The 21,972-nt window shown below is 33.4% G+C and overlaps 1 protein-coding gene across 2 annotated transcripts in view; it reads right to left on the bottom strand.

The window, feature by feature from the left end:
* LOC127700963 (WW domain-containing oxidoreductase-like) overlaps window positions 1-20,267 on the bottom strand; it is a 42,572-nt gene extending 22,305 nt beyond the window's left edge. Inside the window, exons 1-3 of one of the 2 annotated variants that reach the window (XM_052204718.1) lie at window positions 20,224-20,267; window positions 19,108-19,211; window positions 17,395-17,459 (exon numbers count right to left, since the gene is read on the bottom strand). In XM_052204718.1, coding sequence (XP_052060678.1) covers window positions 17,395-17,459; window positions 19,108-19,202 — 160 coding nt within the window. In that variant the 5' untranslated portion in view covers window positions 19,203-19,211; window positions 20,224-20,267. The remainder of the gene's footprint in view (window positions 1-17,394; window positions 17,460-19,107; window positions 19,212-20,223) is intronic. The other variant, XM_052204719.1, reaches the window with a different exon arrangement.
* Between the last annotated feature and the right edge of the window lie 1,705 nt (window positions 20,268-21,972).

Raw genomic sequence — 21,972 nt, 5'->3', positions numbered from 1 at the left:
GGCCAACGGTAGAGACCGATTCTGTACGACCGGGTGATATACCAGAGCAGGAGATTTTGAACAAGAAAGATGATTACGGACATCGGAAATTTTCAGGGGAAGAGGTTTTGGTAGAACAGAGAAAGCAAGGTGGGATGCCATACTTCTTCATCAGATTGCCAGATGTTATTGGATCACGTGATAACACGTACCGTTGGTGGATATACCAGGCTTGGTTGCGATTATCACCATACTTAGAAACAGAAATATCTATTCCGAAAAATCTTGTTAACTTTTCGATGAGCTTTGTTTATGTTGAAGACGTTGCAAAAATTGTATCACAAAGTTTGAATTATGACAAAGACCTTTTAGACGAAGCATACAACTTTGCTTTTGATGAGACGCCAACGCTGCCAGAAGTTCTTGAAATGATGAAAAAATATATGGAAAAGCAAGATATTGATATTCAAATGTCTGACAATGAAGATGTTGTTCACTTATTTCCGTCCGTGACAAAAGGTCCAATATGCTGTGAAAAAGCAAAGCATAAACTTGGTTTTAAGCCCACGTCTTTCCAACAGGCTGCAAAGGAAACGGTTGATTTTTATGAACAAGCAATGTTAAGTAACAAATTTGAGAGAGAACGGTTAAGTGTATTAACAACGTTGGAAACATTTTCACCTAATAATCCTCGAAACGTTTATATAGGACTCCGAAAAGAATATGGTTTAAATATAAAAAGTAGAGAAGAACTGTAGTATTGGATCCAGTTGATATCCTTGTTCATTCGAGTGTCACTGATGACTACTTTGTAAACTAAACACTCGTCTGGCGTACAAAATGTTACATTGAACAAGAGGCTCTCAAAAGCCTGAATCGCTCACCTGTAATTTTATGCTTAAATCTTTCATCAATGATTATTTTTGCTTTTTAATATATATTAATGAGTGGCTTAAAAATTCCATTGAAATGTTCTTTGTATCTGTCATATTTTCTTCAAAAGCAAAGAAATACATTTTTCCCCTATGTTCCATTTTAACCATGTTTCTTGAAGTACAAGAAAATACAAAATTTATACTAGATACTCTGAAACTCATTCAGCCCAAGTTTGGCTGAAATTGATTCAGCAGTTTCAAAGGAGAAGATTTTTTAAAGTAAGCAAACTAGATGAACAAATTGTGAAAAATTGTCTTTAAAGGGCAATAACTCCTTAAGGATACATTTGACAATTTTGATCTTATTAACTTATTTGTAGATCTTACTTTGCTGAACATTTTTGCTGTTCACAGTTTATCTTTATCATTAATAATATTGAAGATAATAACCAAAAACTGCAAAATTCCTTAAAATTACCAATTTAGTGGCAGCAACCCAACAAAGGACTGTTAGATTCATCTGAAAATTTCATGGCTGATAGAACTTGGCCTAATGAACATTTTAACCTTCATCAGATTTGCACTAATTGCTTTAGTTTTTGAGATATAAGCCAAAAACTGCATTTGACCCCTATGTTCTAATTTTAGCCATGGCAGCCATGTTTTTTGACGAAACAGAAAATAAAACACATTCTTTATTCTAGATACCCTAAGGATCATTCAGCTTAAGTTTGGTTGGAATTGGTTCAGTAGTTTCTGAGGAGAAGATGTTTGAAATAGTTTACACCAGACGGACGACGACGATGGATGACGACGGACGCCAAATGATGGCTAAAGCTCACAGTTCCTTCAGAACGGTGAGCTAAAAAGGATTAAAGTCGAGAATGATGTTATATATTTTTTTTATAAAATATAACTACTTTATTTCTAAAGAAAAATGAAAATGTTCATTGCTTAATGTTTTGACATGCATTAAATCTAAAATTGGGTTTACAGACATACGTGTACTTTAAAAGATAACATAAGAATCTTAAGAATATTTAAACAAAATTATCAAGGGGTCTATACTTTCAAATGTTCGATTTAATTTCAATGTTATACATGTATACGTATAAAACAACTTCAGTCAAATCTAGACAAAACACTGGTCTGAACAATGTTTCAATCTAGTCAGAGTTGTCTTTGAAAGTGGTCCGAGTTGTCTTAAAATTGTCCGAGATGTCTTGGTCCGATTAGTCTTTGGTCAGTTGTCCTGATTTCGACAACCTACTGAAAGGTGTTAAAAAGGTATTTACATCTACTGCATTTCATAGATTTGTAACATTTCTCCACTTTTTTTATTTGTTTACAAAAGAAATCTGGGACTGGGACAAACTAACTTGCAAAATTTTTTACTTTACATGTTTACTCATAATTAAAAACGTTGTTTTCGGCTTGGTCTTTTTCTCAAAGTCTTCTGCTACCGACCCGGTATTTTGTTTCGAACTTTTACATATTCTGAGTATTTTTTACTTGAAAACAAAAATAATTTAATTATTAAAATTATTTGTCGCTTTGATTTATAAGGTTGACTCAACCAGAGGGACAATACACCTTATTGCTACCTTTAGTCCTATCTGGAAAAAAAACAGTCACTTAGACAACTTTCTGTTTGGGTCAAGTGTTGCAAAAACAAAGGTCATCAGTAACGAGCTAAGTGAGGAAAAAGTTTAGAAAGCAAACATTTTGAAACTTTGATAAATTATGATTCACTTTTTTTAAACACAAATTAACATTTTGAAACTTTGATAAATTATGATTCACTTTTTTTAAACACAAATTAAAGTAATAAAAATGCTTTGTTTGAAATGTTTACAATTGTTTAAACATTTCGCTTTGAAAAGTTTAATGCATAATACATTGTTTAAACAGGGCCCCAGATCGCTAAAAGTTGTGTAATTTTAGAACTTATCCGGATTTGAATAAATAGCTATAAGTTGTATTGCAAAATGACTGATTATCGTGTCTGCCAAGTGCATGTGTTTTCACCATATTTATCTGTTGATCTAAATTGATAAAAAAATCTACCTTGATAAAAAGATGAAAGTACAATTTGAATAATGATGGCAAAATCTTAAGACGGAAATTGAGAATGGAAACGGGGAATGTGTCAAAGAGACCTCAACCCAACCAAAGAGCAGAAAAACAGCCCAAGGTCACCAATGGGTCTTCAACACAGCGAGAAAATCCCGCACCCGTAAAATGTGTACCAGTCCAGCAAAAATGGATGTCACACTAAACTCAGAAACATATAAATGAACCAACATTTAAAAAAACATACAAGACTAACAAAGGCCAGAGGCTCCTGACTTGGGACAGGCACAAAAATGCAGCGGGGTTAAACATGTTTTGTGAGATCTCAACCTCCCCCTATACCTCTAGCAAATGTAGAATAAACAAACACACAGCAATAGGCACAGTAAAACTCAGTTTAAAAGAAGTCCGAGTCCGATGTCAGAATAGGCAACAGAAGAAACTAAGCAAAATGACAATGATACATAAATTAACAAAGGACTACTAGCAGTAACTGACATGTCAGCTCTAGACCTCAGTTAAACTGATTGAAAGATTATGTCTTCATCATATGAAAATCAAGCACAATCCCTCCCGTTAGGGGTTAAGTATTATAACATCATAATATATGATGGTATGATACTACAATACCTCACCTATGGAAGTATTCATTCTTTAGTTGTGGGTGTCTTGTAGTCACAGCCGAATGCGGATATTTTCAACTCTTACTTTCCATTTCGCACCGATATTACTATTTCGACGAAAGTTATTGTGGTTTTTTTGGAGATTTTTTTTTTAATTCTTGAGTGCCTCTGCCAACGTGAGCCATAATTTCTTTTCTTTGTAGGCAAACCCTGTTTGTATGCCATCTTAAACACTAATTTTTCTATCTTTTGACGTATTCAAAGCACTTTTCTATCTTTTGACGTATTCAAAGCACTTTTCTATCTTTTGACGTATTCAAAGCACTTCAAACAACGTTTACGCGTCAACAGCAAGGTTTAACGTGTTTAAAGTTATGGAAATCCTTCGTCAAATAGTAGAGTCAACGGGATAAAATGTAGATCAAATGCCTTAAAAGATAAAAATGATAAATAGGAGTTTTATAGCGATAAACAATGTTTTAACACGTTAAACAAGGTTTTAATGTGTTTTAAAAAAGGCATACAATACAGTTACAGGCTATCATTTCACGAAAGATCGTAACTGACTGGTCGTAGAATAATTTACCGACCAAGTTAACGAGTGTTTCACAAACGTGTCGGAATCTCTCTGCACCGACATCCTATTACCGACCTCTGTCCCAAAGCTCTTTTATGTGAAGGTCTGAAAATGGAGTCAACACGCACCTGTCAGTTCGATAAATAAACGATTTTTGGATTCTCGATTGTACAGTTAATAAAAGTAGGACGTGCTGGTTGTACAAGAAAAGGTTGAAATGATAGCCTCACAGGTAAATATGTGTTATGTCTCCTTTTTATTGCTGCTTTAATCATCTGGTAAAACAATCCTGGGTAACTTTCGTAGATTTCAAGCAGACGACACACTAAACCGGTAGCTGAAAAGGCCATAGGAGCGGGTTTTAGGGGGTCCTTTATTCCCACTTCTCCATAACTCAAGTACCTCTTCCCTTCCCTTACTCCCAGACGAAAATCAGACAGAATATTTTTTCCAACATATCCCATTTTTACCCCCTTTTCTTCTCCCGCTTCCCGTTCCTTCATTCCCATGCCCAACCCTTACCATAGGAAAGGCCAGTCTTTGGTCTCGATAAGGAATAGACATACTCATTATACTGGTTTTACTAATTAAGTTACAGAAAATATTCAAACTATAAACATTTTTATGAAATGGAAACCCTATCATTTGCCAATCTCTTACCAATATTATATATATAAGACACTGCATGGGATATGACAGTTGTGGACAGGATGATTTTTTTTGCAGTTTAATCTAATGCTATGCAAGTTGTTTTTTTTTCGACTTGACTTTGGTACAAATCAACATACAAAAAGTTTTGTACACATAAAAAAATTCCTGCATTTTTGTGTTGCAGATAATTCATTTTTATCCGGTTTTGGGCAATATTTTATCAGGTCCTTCCAGACTGGGATATTCATTTTCAAAATCCTCCTACCCCCCCCCCCCCCCCCCCCCCCCCCCCCCACCCCCCCCCACCTTTTCTTCCCACCCAAGAAAATCAATTGGTTGTCCCTTAAGATGGTGATGATCCTTGAAGTTGTAATCTAGTATTACTGCAAACCAGGGATCAATGCAAATATTCATGTAAATGTTAACATTTACACCTGTAATATGATCATGTTTTATATTAAAATTGAAAAATCTCAACACATTCTATCTCTTAATAGATATAAGAAGATGTGGTATGAGTGCCAATGAGACAACTCTCCATCAGAGTCACAATTTATAAAAGTAAACCATTATAGGTCAATGTACGGTCTTCTCAATACAGAGCCTTGGCTCACACAGCACTGCAAGCTATAAATGGCCCCAAAAATTAATAACTGTAAAACCAGGAAAACCAACGGTCTAATCTATATAAAAAACGGGAAGCAGGAAACACTTATGAACCACATCAAGGCCATTTACTTTATTCATCTTGTGATATATTTCAGTCATGATGCTTTGAAAACAAGAGGCTCTCAAGTGCCTGAATCGCTCACCTGCATTTCAGAGGAGAAGATTTTTAAATGTTAGCAAACTTGATGAACAAATTGTGTAAAATTGTCTTTAAAGGGTAATAACTCCTTAAGGGGTCAATTGACAATTTTGGTCATATTAACTTTTTTGTAGATCTTACTTTGCTGAACATTATTGTTGCTTACAGTTTATATATATCTATAATAATATTCAAAATAATAACAAAAAACTGCAAAATTTTGTTAAAACTACCAATTTGGTGGCAGCAACCTAACAATGGGTTGTTCGATTCGTCTGAAAATTTCAGAGCTGATAGATCTTGACCAACTGAACAATTTTACCCCGTCACATTTGCTCTAAAAGATTTAGTTTTTGAGATATAAGCCAAAAACTGCATTTGACCCTTATGTTCTACTTTTAGCCATGGCGGCCATGTTTGTCAATGGATACAAACTTCGGATACAATTTATAAACAAGATACCCTAAGGAACATTTAATTAAAAGTTGAGGGTAATTGGCCCAGTAGTTTCAGAGGAGAAGATTTTTAAATGTTAGCAAACTTGATGAACAAATTGTGTAAAATTGTCTTTAAAGGGCAATAACTCCTTAAGGGGTCAATTGACAATTATGGTCATTTAACTTTTTTGTAGATCTGACTTTGCTGAACATTATTGCTGCTTACAGTTTATATATATCTATAATAATATTCAAAATAATAACAAAAAACTGCAAAATTTTGTTAAAACTACCAATTCAGTGGCAGCAACCCAACAATGGGTTGTTTGATTCGTCTGAAAATTTCAGAGCTGATAGATATTGACCAACTGAACAATGTTTACCCCATGTCAGATTTGCTCTAAAAGCTTTAGTTTTTGAGATATAAGCCAAAAACTGCATTTGACCCCTATGTTCTATTTTTAGCCATGGCGGCCATGTTTGTCGATGGATCAAAACTTCTGATACAATGTATAAACTAAATACCCTAAGGAACATTTAGTTAAAGTTTGAAGGTATTTGGCCCAGTAGTTTCAGAGGAGAAGATTTTTGAAATAGTTTACGACGACGACGACAGACGACGTACGCCAAGTGATGGCATAAAAATGTTGCTTTTTACATCATAATCATGGAAGCAAGAAATCATATATTTTAAAATTAAGATTTCAATCAATGTAATTTTGTTAGCATATATATCTACAAATTATGATTATATCCATTAATGAGGATCTCCCAAACCTGATCAAATACCATTAATTCTGCCTTTAATGCAGCAAAACAGTCTGAAGTGGATTAAAGGGGGCAGCAGAGTGCCCGCCCCCTTTTAAGAGCTACATATCAGATTAATGACTTTATACGTGTCATGTGCTTAAACATTGCCTAGTTCAAGGGCCCCCTTTTTCAATATAATGTAAGATTCAAATTCATTTTTTTTTTGTCTTCCGTCTTGATCTTATGAGCATGTCAAATGTAAGCTGTGGAAACATAGCTATTTGGTCCTATGCAGATTTTTTTATTTGGACAGGCTATACACGTAGATCTAAGGTTGCACATTCCAAGGACAATGAAAATAACATTATTATTCCACATCTAGTCAAATATACTTAACTTTCAAAAATGAAGAGTCATGCCTACATCATATGATCTCATATTGATCACCTGACACCCACTTTAAAAAAAATCATGATGAATTTAAATTAAGTCATTTGATATTGTGACAAAAAAAAAGTTTCCTCAAGTCAAACAAAATCATATGTTTAGGGCTCTAACCATAATAATCACATAATTATGTAATGATAGTTGGATTGGATCTATTTCAGTTGTTTTGCTTGGAAATATAGAAAAAATATTACTTTATCAAATTGCTTTATCAAAATTGTCTCTCAAAAAGTTCTGATAAAGACATGTTGATAAAATTATACATGTAAGGCCTGTATGGGGAAACTATAAAAATTAAGTGTAGAAGGTCCAGTAACAACAACACTTTAAGGAATGTTCCAGTATTTTATTGATATCTCAATAAAATACTGGAGCATTCCTTAAATTGTTGTTGTTACTGTACCTTCTACATTTTATGTTTTTATCGTAACGACCCAGCATACCCGAGGTATCCACTTTATGGAATCTACTGACAGAAGATTTACCAGGCGTTGGTTCACTTGTGTTTTAATTATAAAAATTAAGGTATAACTTAAAGTATTTTTTTGTTCATTTTTATCTGTAATACAGTTTTCAGACACTCTGGATATTGTGCAGTATTGAATTGTGTAATAATTCATTACAGATCTAAATAATTAGTTCACACTGTAGTGTTTTTATTTGTACAGATCAGAATGGAAGACTTTTATATTTACATGAAGTGCACATTATCACAAGGAATATGTATTTTTTACAAGTCACTGACCCCTCCCCCTTTCCTTCTCACAGTATATGCCTGTTTATGTGCTTAGAAAATAGGACAACTATTCAAGTTAAAAAGACAAGGCTTGATCCCCAGGGTATTATGTAAGCAAGGATTTGTACAGTAAGATCTTACTATACAAATCCTTGATGTAAGTTAATACAAAGGATCAATAAGTTCTAATTACACGTGTATGAGGGTTAATATTATATAACACTCATGAAAATTTTAATTTTAGAAACCGGTTGAATATATAAAGAAATGCAAGTAGTATAAATACCATGAATACTGGCAGAATTGTAAGAGATAAAGAGACAGTAAGAAAATTAAAAAAAACTGCACAAATAGATCTCACTAACAAAAAAAGGTAAAAATGATATTATAATGAAAAATAAATTCATTACTTTTGGGTTATTTGTCCTTTTCTTTAAACAACTATAATTTAATATCGCCTTTTTAATCCTTTTTTTTCTGATACTGTCAGAGTGTACTCTCTCAGACTCAGATGCCACCTTTTCAGGGAATGAAAAAGGCTATTACTATTTAGGTAAGAGTATTTTTAAAAAGGAAGCACAATTCTGATTCACAGTCCTTTTAGAACTTTTGACTGAAGAATTTTTGTGTCAAAATTTGATAGTTTTCTCATATATTCTGGCTTGAGTGATTGATCTACTAGACTTGAGAACTATTTGGAATAAAAATGTATTCAGATTTTTTTTTGAAGATGTTCACAGCATTTGTATATACCCTTTTTGAACATTCAATTTGTTTTCATAAAATGTGTAAAAATAATTCCTTTGTCACAAAGCTATAATGGCAAGAGTTCTTTAATGAAAAACTATCCATTTCTTGGAGACTTCATCCTATTCTGTATGTAGTGTCTGTCATACATTGTACATGCTACAGATTTAAATATATTTTAAAATATATATATATATTTCATGTATATATTCATTTATACCTTACATTTATATAACCTTGTGTAAAAAAAATTGATTCACAAATTTATTGGCACTGAGAAATAAAGCTTAAACACATCATTATAATAACATGTCAGGTTTTTATGTAACAAAATGTGACATTTTGTGCATGTCCATTACATAGGGTGTATGAAAGCTTGATTTTACCTGATTTTAGTGGTAAATATATACAAACACTGTATAAGAAAACTTTCCTTTAATATTAAATCAGTGTCATTGTTTGTAAATATTTTTTAACCGTAAAAGAGTGAAAATTCACATGTGCAAGAAACATTTTCTTGTAAAAAATTGTTACACATGGCATAAAAATATTACACACTTGTTTTGAGTATTACAGTTGGCCCTACATTCAAGTTGTTTCCCTTTTGCAAAAAATTCAACAATTGGAAATTTAAAAATGAAGAAATCTAGAAATGAAATCAGATATCTTATATATTAGATAAGCTATCTTATGAAACAGTTTATAAATGTCTTATTTAGTTTATTAGATATCTTATTAAGTTTATTAGATATTTTTAATATTCAGGTTATACAGTGTCTTATTTAGTTAAAAAGATATCTTATGAATTAAATAAGATCTTTTATAAAGATATATCATTTAGCTTATTATTTATTATACATATTCATCACTTTAGGTTAAAAGATATCTTATTTAGTTATAAAGATAAATTTTATAAACTTTATAAGATATCTTATAAACTTAATTAGATAACTTATAATCTAAATAAGATATCTAATATACTTTATACAATATCTTAATATATTAAATCAGATATCTTGTAAACTAAATAAGACATTAATTAGTTTTCTGGTATGAATTGTTTCACATTTTTCCTGTCAGGGCCTTTTATAGCCGACTGCGGTATGCGTTTTTATATGACCGCAAATTTTTGCTTTAGTATATTGTTATGGCATTGTGAGTGTTGTCCAAAGACATTTGGTTTAATAACTTGTGTAAAAATGTATGGATCTCTAGGAAATTGAACCACAAGGTCCTATACCAAAAAAGGAATGTTGGGATTGATTTTTGGGGTTATGGTCCTAACCATTTAGGAGTAAAGGGGCCAAAAACAATACTTTTCTTATACTTTGTATAAATTGCTTATTAAGTTATTTCTTGACCAATTTAAATGGGGTTTAATTCAAAGTCTTGAATTCTTCGGGTTCTTCAATATGCTGAATCTGACCATGTATTTAAATTTTTGTTTATTTGGCCCAGTTTTTAAATTGGTCCACATTGAGGTCCAAAGGGTCCAAAGCTAAACTTTGTATGATTTAATCTAAAATTGAATTCTTGGGGTTCTTTGATACGCTGATTCTAATAGTGTATTTAGATTTTTAATTTTGGACCCCATTTTCAAATTGGTTCACATAAAGGTCCAAAGGGTCCAAGATTAAACTTTTGTTTGATTTCAACTAAAATTGTATTCTTCAGGTCCTTTGATATGCTGAATCTAACCATGTATTTTAACTTTTGATTTTGGGCCTGTTTTTCAAATTGGTCTACATTAAGGTAAAAATAAACTTTGTTTGATTCCAACAAAAATTAAATGTATGGGCTTCTTTGATATGTTGAATCTAACCGTGTATTTAGATTTAGGATTTTAGGCCCCATTCAAATTGGTCCACACTGAGGTCCAAAGGGTCTAAAAAAAAACTTTGTTTGATTTCATCAAAAATTTGGTACTTAGGGTTCTGTGATATGATGAATCTTACCATGTATTTAGATGTTTGATTTTGGGCTTGGTTTTCAAATTGGTCAACATTAAGGTCCAAAGGGTTCAAATTTTAACTTAGTTTTATTTTAACAAAAATTGTATTCTTGGGGTTCTTTGATATGCCAAATCTACCTATGTATTTGAATTTTTGATTTTGGGCCCAGTTTTCAATTTGGTCCAAATCAGGGTCCAAAATTAAACTTTGTTTGATTTCAACAAAAATTGAATGTATGGGTTCTTTGTAATGCTGAATCGAACCGAGTATTTGGATTTTGGGCCCAGTTATCAAATTGGTCAACAGTGAGGGTCAAAGAATCCAATATTAAACTTTGTTTGATTTCATCAAAAATTGAATTCTTGTGGTTCTTTGATATGTTGAATCAAACCATTTGATTTAGAAATGTATCCGATGACCCTGCCATCCAACCAACATGGTTGCCATGGCTAAAAATAAAACATAGGGGTTTACTACAGAAGTCTATTGGAAAATTGTAAAAAAACAATTTAAAATGGTCACAACTTGAAAACTAATTAGAATAAATAATGATAAGGGGTCTTCAGTAACTATTGTAAGACTACAATGGGATGACCTGTTTTTAATTGAACTACTGGGCCAAATCCAAACTTGGTCTCAATCATTATTGGGGTATCTTATACTATTTATTATGATTTTAACCTTATTTTACATGATTTCTAAAACCACAGTAGATACAGGTGAGTGACACGGGCTCTTGAGAGCCTCTAGTTTATAACGCTAAAATGGCTGTTTTAAACCGCCCTATCCATTGACGGTCACTAAATCAGGGTCCAATGTGAACCCAGCTACTGATGTATTTTCGGTATTTCAAAAGACTACAAATACAACCAACATATCCTATCAGGGGTTCACACAACAATGTAAAATAAAGATATGTGATCATGATTGCCATGCAATGAGACAACTATCCAACAAAATCCAAATGAAAGATTTAAGCAACTATAGGTCATCATGACCAAGACCAAAATCTTCAGTTGGACTGTTTGAATAATCTCATTGCCACGTATAAGTTTTATTTGCAAAAATGCCAGGTGAGCAATACATGCACATAGGAGTGCCTTGTTATATAATTATCAACATGAAATTTTACTAGATTCTTGGAGCCTCTGATTAAACTAATACCTGTGGTATTGTGCTGTTATGATATTATCTGGCTTACCTAGTTGGTTGCATCTTTTTCATTGTACTTGCAATAAAGGACTTCGCCACAAAAAAGCTCAGGTCTGCGTCATACTGGATAACGAAAGTTGGTTGAGATTTAAACTTTACAATACTTATAAAAGTGATGATTTGAAGCAGAGGCAGATTTGCAAGGGGACAAGGGGCCTGGGCCCCCATTATGGAGCTACATGTATGGTTAATTCATAGACTTTTTACATGGCCCCTGCATAACGTTGCATAGTTTGCAACCCCCTCCCCCCCCCTTGAATCCGCCACTGACCGGGCAATACCAACATAAAAATTGGATGCGAACGAACCTAGGGACAACGTGTTATGGGACTAAACGAAGTCGATACCATAGGGGTTAATCGTCAATAAGACAGCAATCAAACAAGAAGAAACCACATAAGCACACTTAGAGGGCAACATATAGTGTTCGACATTAGACAGGTGTCTAAACAAAATGTCAAGTTCTAAATCGTCACGAATTTATAAAACAAGAGTGCACACGCTGAAATGTCTCGCCTTCTTTACTAATCATTGATATTATGTTGATAGTCCTAAATATAAAGCTTTATTACAACTGTCACATAAACTTAACATTAACCAAGTAAACTAAACATTGACCAATGAACCATGAAAATGAGGTCAAGGTCAGATGAACCATGCTAGGCAGGCATGTACAGCTAACAATTCTTCCATACAACAAATATAGTTGACCTATTGCTTATAGTTTAAGAAAAACAGACCAAAACACAAAAACTTAACACTGAGCAATGAACCTTGAAAATGAGGTCAAGGTCAAATAAAACCTGCGTGACTGACATATAGATCATAAAATATTTCCATACACCAAATATAGTTGAACTATTGCATATAGTATTAGAAAAAAAGACCAAAACTCAACAAGAGTGCACACGCTGAAATGTCTCACCTTCTTTACTAATCATTGATATTATGTTGATAGTCCTAAATATAAAGCTTTATTACAACTGTCACATAAACTTAACATTAACCAAGTAAACTAAACATTGACCAATGAACCATGAAAATGAGGTCAAGGTCAGATGAACCATGCTGGGCAGGCATGTACAGCTAACAATTCTTCCATACAACAAATATAGTTGACCTATTGCTTATAGTTTAAGAAAAACAGACCAAAACACAAAAACTTAACACTGAGCAATGAACCTTGAAAATGAGGTCAAGGTCAAATAAAACCTGCGTGACTGACAAATAGATCATAAAATATTTCCATGCACCAAATATAGTTGAACTATTGCATATTGTATTAGAAAAAAAGACCAAAACTCAAAAACTTAACTTTGACCACTGAACCATGAAAATGAGGTCAAGGTCAGATGACACCTGCCCGCTAGACATGTACACCTTACAATCATTCCATACACCAAATATAGTAGACCTATGGCATACAGTATAAGAAAAACAGACGAAAACACAAAAACTTAACTTTAACCACTGAACCATGAAAATGAGGTCAAGGTCAGATGACACCTGCCAGTTGGACATGTACACCTTACAGTCCTTCCATACACCGAATATACTAGACCTATTGCTTATAGTATCTGAGATATGGACTTGACCACCAAAACTTAACCTTGTTCACTGATCCATGAAATGAGGTCGAGGTCAAGTGAAAACTGTCTGACGGGCATGAGGACCTTGCAAGGTACGCACATACCAAATATAGTTGAACTATTGCATATAGTATTAGAAAAAAAGACCAAAACTGAAAAACTTAACTTTGACCACTGAACCATGAAAATGAGGTCAAGATCAGATGACACCTGCCCGCTAGACATGTACACCTTACAATCATTCCATACACCAAATATAGTAGACCTATGGCATACAGTATAAGAAAAACAGACGAAAACACAAAAACTTAACTATAACCACTGAACCATGAAAATGAGGTCAAGGTCAGATGACACCTGCCAGCTGGACATGTACACCTTACAGTCCTTCCATACACCGAATATACTAGACCTATTGCTTATAGTATCTGAGATATGGACTTGACCACCAAAACTTAACCTTGTTCACTGATCCATGAAATGAGGTCGAGGTCAAGTGAAAACTGTCTGACGGGCATGAGGACCTTGCAAGGTACGCACATACCAAATATAGTTATCCTATTACTTATAATAAGAGAGAATCTAACATTACAAAAAATCTTAACTTTTTTTTCAAGTAGTCACTGAACCATGAAAATGAGGTCAAGGACATTGGACATGTGACTGACGGAAACTTCGTAACACGAGGCATCCATATACAAAGTATGAAGCATCCAGACCTTCCACCTTCTAAAATATAAAGCTTTTAAGAAGTTAGCTAACGCCGCCGCCGCCGCCGCCGGATCACTATCCCTATGTCGAGCTTTCTGCGACAAAAGTCGCAGGCTCGACAAAAACTTAACTTTGACCACTGAACCATGAAAATGAGGTCAAGGTAAGATGACACCTGCCAGCTAGACATGTACACCTTACAATCATTCCATACACCAAATATAGCTGACCTATTGCATGCAGTATTAGAAAGAAAGACCAAAACTCAAAAACTTAACTTTGACCATTGAACCATGAAAATGAGGTCAAGGTCAGATGACACCTGCCAGCTAGACATGTACACCTTACAATCATTCCATACACCAAATATAGTAGACCTATTGCATACAGTATAAGAAAAACAGACCAAAACACAAAAACTTAACTATAACCACTGAACCATGAAAATGAGGTCAAGGTCAGATGACACCTGCCAGTTGGACATGTACACCTTACAGTCCTTCCATACACCGAATATACTAGACCTATTGCTTATAGTATCTGAGATATGGACTTGACCACGAAAACTTAACCTTGTTCACTGATCCATGAAATGAGGTCGAGGTCAAGTGAAAACTGTCTGACGGGCATGAGGACCTTGCAAGGTACGCACATACCAAATATAGTTATCCTATTACTTATAATAAGAGAGAATTTAACATTACAAAAAATCTGAACTTTTTTTTCAAGTAGTCACTGAACCATGAAAATGAGGTCAAGGACATTGGACATGTGACTGACGGAAACTTCGTAACATGAGGCATCCATATACAAAGTATGAAGCATCCAGGTCTTCCATCTTCTAAAATATAAAGCTTTTAAGAAGTTAGCTAACGCCGCCGCCGGATCGCTATCCCTATGTCGAGCTTTCTGCGACAAAAGTCGCAGGCTCGACAAAAATTGTGAATAAATTTAATAGAAACAATCAATGATCGGCATTAAAACGCAATTCACAAAATAATGTAACAATTTAAGAGAAAGCCTGAAATATAAAAAAGTCACTAGTAATATTTTAAAAGCTACAACTTTTTACAACAAAACTTTTTAGGCTTATTTTCCCCTTTATTTACTAAACAAGAAAACTCACACAGGAGCCGTGGAGTATATCCTTTAATCTGCACTTTCGAGATGAGCCAAAAAAAAAAACAGATCGAAGAAGACTTTTTGTAACAAGAGTGCCATGATGTGAAATAAATTTAGTGGAAATTGTTGTCCTTACCTCTTCGCAATTTTGTTTCTAAAGTCTTCAAGACATATGAAAAATGTTGAAAAATATATACTGTGGATTCATTCATTTTCGTGGGTACCAATTTTCGTGGATTAAGGAAAACTTACATGTACGTGGATATTTAATTTTGTGGTTTTGCCAAAGTCTGCATACAAGCCTATAGGAAATTTGTCATTCGTGGAATATTTAATTTCGTGGTTCACCTGTACCCACAAAATCCACGAAAATTGGTATCCAACGAATAATAATTAATCCACAGTATACAAAATATTCCAATTTAACTATTTTCAGATGTTGACCTTGTGGGATAAACAAATACAGGAGATTTATTTTTTTTTAGTTTTGATGATTGTTGTATCTTTGACGTATCACCCACATCTCTACATTCTTATCTCTGTGCATTTTCATCTTAATTTGTTCAAATATCAATGTTCAAATTTCATTGTCTGGACCTTTCTCCGGCACTACTGAGCATTTGTTATATGGAGTACAATCCATGTATTTAAAGAGTAAAGACTTTCAACAAATACTCAATCGTGAGATAAATAACACGTATCATAATACATGACCGTTTATTGTTTTGTTTCTTATTTTTAAATATAAACAAGAAGATGTGGTATGATTGCTAATGAGACAACTCTCCACAAGAGACCAAATGACACAGAAATTAACAACTATGGGTCACTGTACAGCCTTCAACAATGAGCAAAGCCCATACCGCACAGTCAGCTATAAAAGGCCCAGAAATGACAATGTAAAACAATTCAAACGAGAAAACTAACGGTCTAATTTATGTACAAAAAATTAACGAAAAACAAATATGTAACACATAAACAAACGACAACCACTTAAAGTCTTTCAAGGGAGATAAATTGTTTATTGGGACAGAATGGTAGGAGCTCAAATTATTTAAAAATAAAAGGATGTAACAACTGCAGAAGGGCTGGAATTGCATGACTTCTTAATGTTACAGTTAGACTGACAATTGAACCTCTCGCAAGTCTACGACTTCCATTATCATAACCTTCTGTAGGTTCATCAATTTATTCAATTAACAATTTACTGTAAAATTTTACATCTCAAAAACTCGCAGTGTAATGATTCCTTTATCTCTTGAAGTAATTCTTCTTTCAGATGTTCGCGTAAAAGCTAAAAATGCAGCCATTGCTATATGACATGACACATATTTCCCCGCTATTTGCAAACTTTCCCATTTACAACTGCTCTTACACAAGTGGGAATTTGCGACCAATATTTATCGTAAATCTTAAATATTTGTGATACGGTCGCATATCGTAAACATGGTCGTACGACCTATTTCACGATCTACGACCTTTTCTGAAACGGTGGCCTGGATCCCTAACCCACCTTATTTTTGTAAATAGGAAAATATAGTGTCAATCTTTTACAATTTAAGTGTTTACCAGTACCTTACTGAAGTAGCATAGAAATTAAATATGAATATATTTTTCAATGTTGAAACATGTCAGATAAACCACTAATTTAAATGTTCAGTGAAGCACAAATTTTCTATAGGTGCAGATATTGGCAAAACCATGAATCAAATATTTATCAAAATATAAGTTTTCCTGAATCCACAAAAATTGGTACCCACAAAACAAAGGAATCCACAAATTCTAACTCAGGGGTACACATTTTTCATGTTGTAAATGGACTTGCAGTTTTCGATCTTAATTCATTTAGTTTTTTTTAATAACATGTTTGTCATAAAAAAATGGAAAATCACAAGCCTTATAGAAAACATTTAATAATGTATTCATTAACTATGGACAAAACCTGAAGATTTTGAAGAGTGTTTTGGACCTCCAATGTAAAAAAAGGTATTAACATTATTAAAAGGTCTCATACCACAGACTAACACATTTCTAACCTTGAAAAATATTCACTATTTATGGTTAAAAGAACATTGTAGCCTTGTAAATACAACACTGAAACCCACCTCCTCTGACATATTTTTCTTTCCCTGTTACAGGATGTTTCCATTGAGTGTTTTGTTGATCATGACTGAAAACAGATATAATGATGATATGCTATTCACATATGTAACACACATGTATAAATGCATAGTATTATACTAATTACAATGTAAACCATAGATTTCTTATTTATTGTAAACATTAAACTTTTCACAATTTGTGTTTTTAAGACATGTGAATGTAAATACAAGAAACAACCTTCATGTGATAATAAAAAATCAAGAATCCACAACTGAAATTAGACACACAGATTGATTGATTGTTGATTGCTTAACATCAAGTGGCACATATTCATGAATGTTCAGGACGATAGACACACTGAAGAGTTAAATTACAATATATCCTTTGTTTGGTTAATCATAAGAATAGTTAGAATAGCAATAATCTCATAAATATGGTAACACATATGTACTTTAAAATTCACGATAGAAAACTTAATATATATTTTTTTACTGGTAAGGTGAGTAGCCAATATAAAGTCTTATGAAACATGTATATTTTTGTTTAAATATTTCTACAAATAATTCGTAAACATTCAAATTAAATGAGGGAATGGCGTCAGGAAAAGGGGATGGTAAAATTTGTTACAGTAAAAGATTTCAAGGCCAAACAAGGACTTAATGTTTACAGTTAGGAAAAAAAAAATTTACCCTCATAAATTTTACCATCCCATTTTCCTTGCTTTTTTACAAATTAAGCTTACTGTTTGTGTCATATATGTGCATATGTTTGTAATCAGTATCTTCCATAGATTTGATTTCCAGTAGTTGAAATGGTTAAATACAATTTCTTTTTTGGTGTATCCATAGCAACAATCTGCATTAATTTGCTATAAAATATTGCAAAAAGGGGTGCAAAGATGCCACATATTTCCTCAAAATTTGGCCAAAAGTAGAATTTCAATCCCTTGGAGTGATACCTTTTCTGAAACTGTTTACATATATCTATCAAGAGATCAAATAAAAATCATACGTCTTTTGTCTCATTTTTTCGTAAAATTGCATCGAAAGGTTTGTGCGAAAAAAATTTTTGTTAACACAACAATAATTTCTGGATCAGAAAATAGCCCATAAAACAGTAAAAATAATCTTGATGTTCCTATAAACCCACTTTGAAGGCTTAAATAGACATCAGCTGTCTAAAAATGAATTTTATTGCACAATAACTTTCATATTAGAAAAGTCCACTGGGCCAAAATGCAAAACAACTTCAAACTGTGCATTGCTACCCCATGGATTAACATTTCATGTCACTTGGGTCAAATGATATTTAAATCAGGGAAAGTACTAGTAGCAGTTTCTTTTCCGGTGAAAAACTTCACCTATAGAGCATTATACTCAGTCTAAATTTCAAGATTTCAAGGCCAAACAAGGACCTATTTTTGCACTTTTCTTGTTCCTAGTTCTAATCTTTATCAAATATCAAACTTAAATAAGGGGTAATTTTATCATTATCCTAAAAGTAGCCAAAATAAGTCCCTAAACAAATTTTTCCACTTCACACTATTGAAATAATAAGAAATCTCACAGAAAGGCTACATAAAAACTATGGTAAAATTCAATGTAAAGAATGTAAGATACATGTTTACTAAAATTGCAATTGTATGAAGAGGCCCAATTTTGTATTATATTAAAATAAGTTGATTTGTTGGCTGTGACTTTAGAAGTCTAACATACCTGGCATAAAATACTCTTCCTTCAAATGTTACTCTTTCTTCCCATCCTGGTGGTAATTCATCCTCACTGTCTGTGTCTATAATGTTGTTAGACATCTGTAAGTCCTGCAAATACCATATAAACTATGTTTTCATAGCATAGTTTTATACATGTACTGTTATAATATCGTTTTTGTGGCATCCAAATTCATGGTTTTGTTAGTCCCAAATTGTGTAGGTTACATATAAATAGTAATGGAAAAGAAAGTTCATGTTGCTTTAAATCATGAAACAAAATCCTAACGCACTTGGCAAAACCAGATCGAAAGGAACAGTTCTTTTATTGCTGTTCTTCGTTTTTAAAGTCACAGCGACGGCTGCGAAGAAAAACAGGATTGCAAGGTAATAGCAACAAAATAAATAATTATGGGAAAAAAACTAACAAAATTTTCCTGATTTGCCTAACTATTTCTTTCCTGGTTCTTAGTTATTATATATATGTATTCTATATATGCGTATATGAGGGTCATATTGGGGGTATCTTCATGACGATTAACGATAAAAAATATTGCCAAATGATGTTAACAGTGATTTTTGGTGCATGACGATAAAATGTACACTTTCTTTTAGACGATAAAACAATCGACTGATTTTGACTAATCACGTTAATTTTTTTGCAAAAATAACCGTAACGATAATTATTTGAGACCTCTGACGAAACACGATAAGGATATTTTGACGAATCACGGTAAAATTTTGACCAATTTGACGCTAACGGTAGCCGAAAATGACCGTTTGACGCCTGACGGTAAAATGCATTACTACCCTCGTATATTATATCTCTGAATATGGGGACAGCTGTACTTTGGGCTAGGTTTTTTGTGCTAGTTGTTTTACGGTTAGGATTAGTATAGCCAAAGACATATCACACATTATACATGTACTGTCTACTGCTGTAGGTCTCTGGTTTAGCGATCTCCAGAAGTAAAACGTGAATGAAGGCTATGAATTCAGTGGCACCGTCATACTTTTGGGGACGGAGGTAATTGAGAAATAGGGTTGATGAGATGACTCTAAGCAGATTATCCTGAATAAATTTTACTTATTGCGTGTGAATTAGAGATAAATGTGTACAAACAAGATAGATCAGGGACAGATGATAAGAATATTACCGGAAACGAGAATACTATTTTCGAAATCGAACTCGGAAAAAATAAATCTGGATTAGGAATATTCACAATTTTATGCCACATTTTCCACATTTTCAGTTTCGTTTTAACACTTATAAGCAACATCATTCAAATATTGACTTTTCTTTTCAAAATATAACGTTTTAATTCAATACAAAATAATATATCACGATCCTCTAAAAAACTATCTTGAGACGGTCCACGTTCAGTTGCGTTCGATTGGTCGGTTTACTATTTACTACGAAATCAAGATAAAAATCAAGGCAATAAAAAACAAGAATGCACATGCTGAAATGTCTCGCTTGCTTTACTTATTCATGATTGAATTTAGGTTGAAAGTCTATTATATGAAGGTTTAATAATTATTACTCAACTGTAGGGTAATCATGATCAGTCCCTGCTCCACTGTTGGCACCCGTCGTGTTGCTCATGATTGAAAGATAAGGTTTGTGTTGTAAGTCGCATTCGGTGAAATGGGATCTCTAGTATTCAACCAAATATGTTTTCTAAATTAAACTTCTTGAAATTTGCGCATATGGTGACTTTTTTGTAGAAGTATTAAAATTTTGTGTTATAGGCCCAACTTGACATGCCTAATATCAACTTGAAATATGTCGACAAATAATTCATAAAGAAATGTTTCTCTTTGCATTCTTGCATATTTCGACAAAACTTGAAAATCAATATAAGATATTTTCTTTATCGTCTGCCCTGAAGTGTATTTTTTATATGTGTAGTGATCAAGGGCCAAATTAGCAATCTAATTAAAATATAGTTCTCTGATTTCGTTATAATATAGGTCTGAATTTTAACCAGATTTGTCAAGGACCGGTTATTAGCATCATTGACCAGTAACCAAGCATTTTGTGCAATACTAGACGGGTTACGTGAGACACCTACTGCGTTTAACAGTCTATAGAGAAGTGAATGTTTTTATTTCATAATAAAATTCTTCTTCGCATCCAATGGTACAGGGCTTCCATAACCCTACTTGAAACGTACGCCGATGCCGATTCCCGTATGCGCGAAACGTGTTTTAGCGAAAAGAGACAGGAGAAACCAAGGGGACAATCAAAGATCATAAGTCGACTTAAAACAGACAAACCAGAAAATTGGTTTTCTCTTTTGAAATGTTTCACATTTCGGCATGCCGGACCCCTTCGTAGCTTACTATACGGTATGTTAAATGTTCATTGTTGAAGGCCGTAAAGTGACTATATATAGTTGTTTGGTCTCTGATGGAGAGTTGTATCTTCGTCAGTCATAACACATCTCCTTATTTCTATTAAATAATATCTGACCAAAAATAAAAACAACACGGCGAAAAAACACACTACATAGAAAATTAAAAATTGAGCAACTAAATCCCAGTCAGAAAAAAAAACGAGGTTGAGCCCATGTGATCTTAAAAAGTAACCTGACAGTTTCTGCTCCACTAGTGGCACCCGTCATGTTATTAAAGACAAGCAAAAAATTGATGATCTATAAGTCGCATTTGGTGTTATTTCAACCTAAAAAAAAAAGGGCGGGATTGTGATTTCGACAAATAGAACATATCTGGTCAGCTGTGGAACGTTCAACCAACTAATGATTGCGCCTGTGAAGTGATGGCTTCAATTTTACGATTTCGAACTCTGGGATCAAATACTTTCCTTGTCAGCAGCAACCCTCCATCAATGAAATTATGATATGAAAAT

This window comes from Mytilus californianus, unplaced genomic scaffold, assembly GCF_021869535.1.
Source record: "Mytilus californianus isolate M0D057914Y unplaced genomic scaffold, xbMytCali1.0.p SCAF_5, whole genome shotgun sequence".
NCBI classification, from domain to species: domain Eukaryota; kingdom Metazoa; phylum Mollusca; class Bivalvia; order Mytilida; family Mytilidae; genus Mytilus; species Mytilus californianus.
The sequence above is the reverse complement of the archived record's forward strand: the minus strand, read 5'-3'. Positions and strand labels throughout refer to the sequence as shown.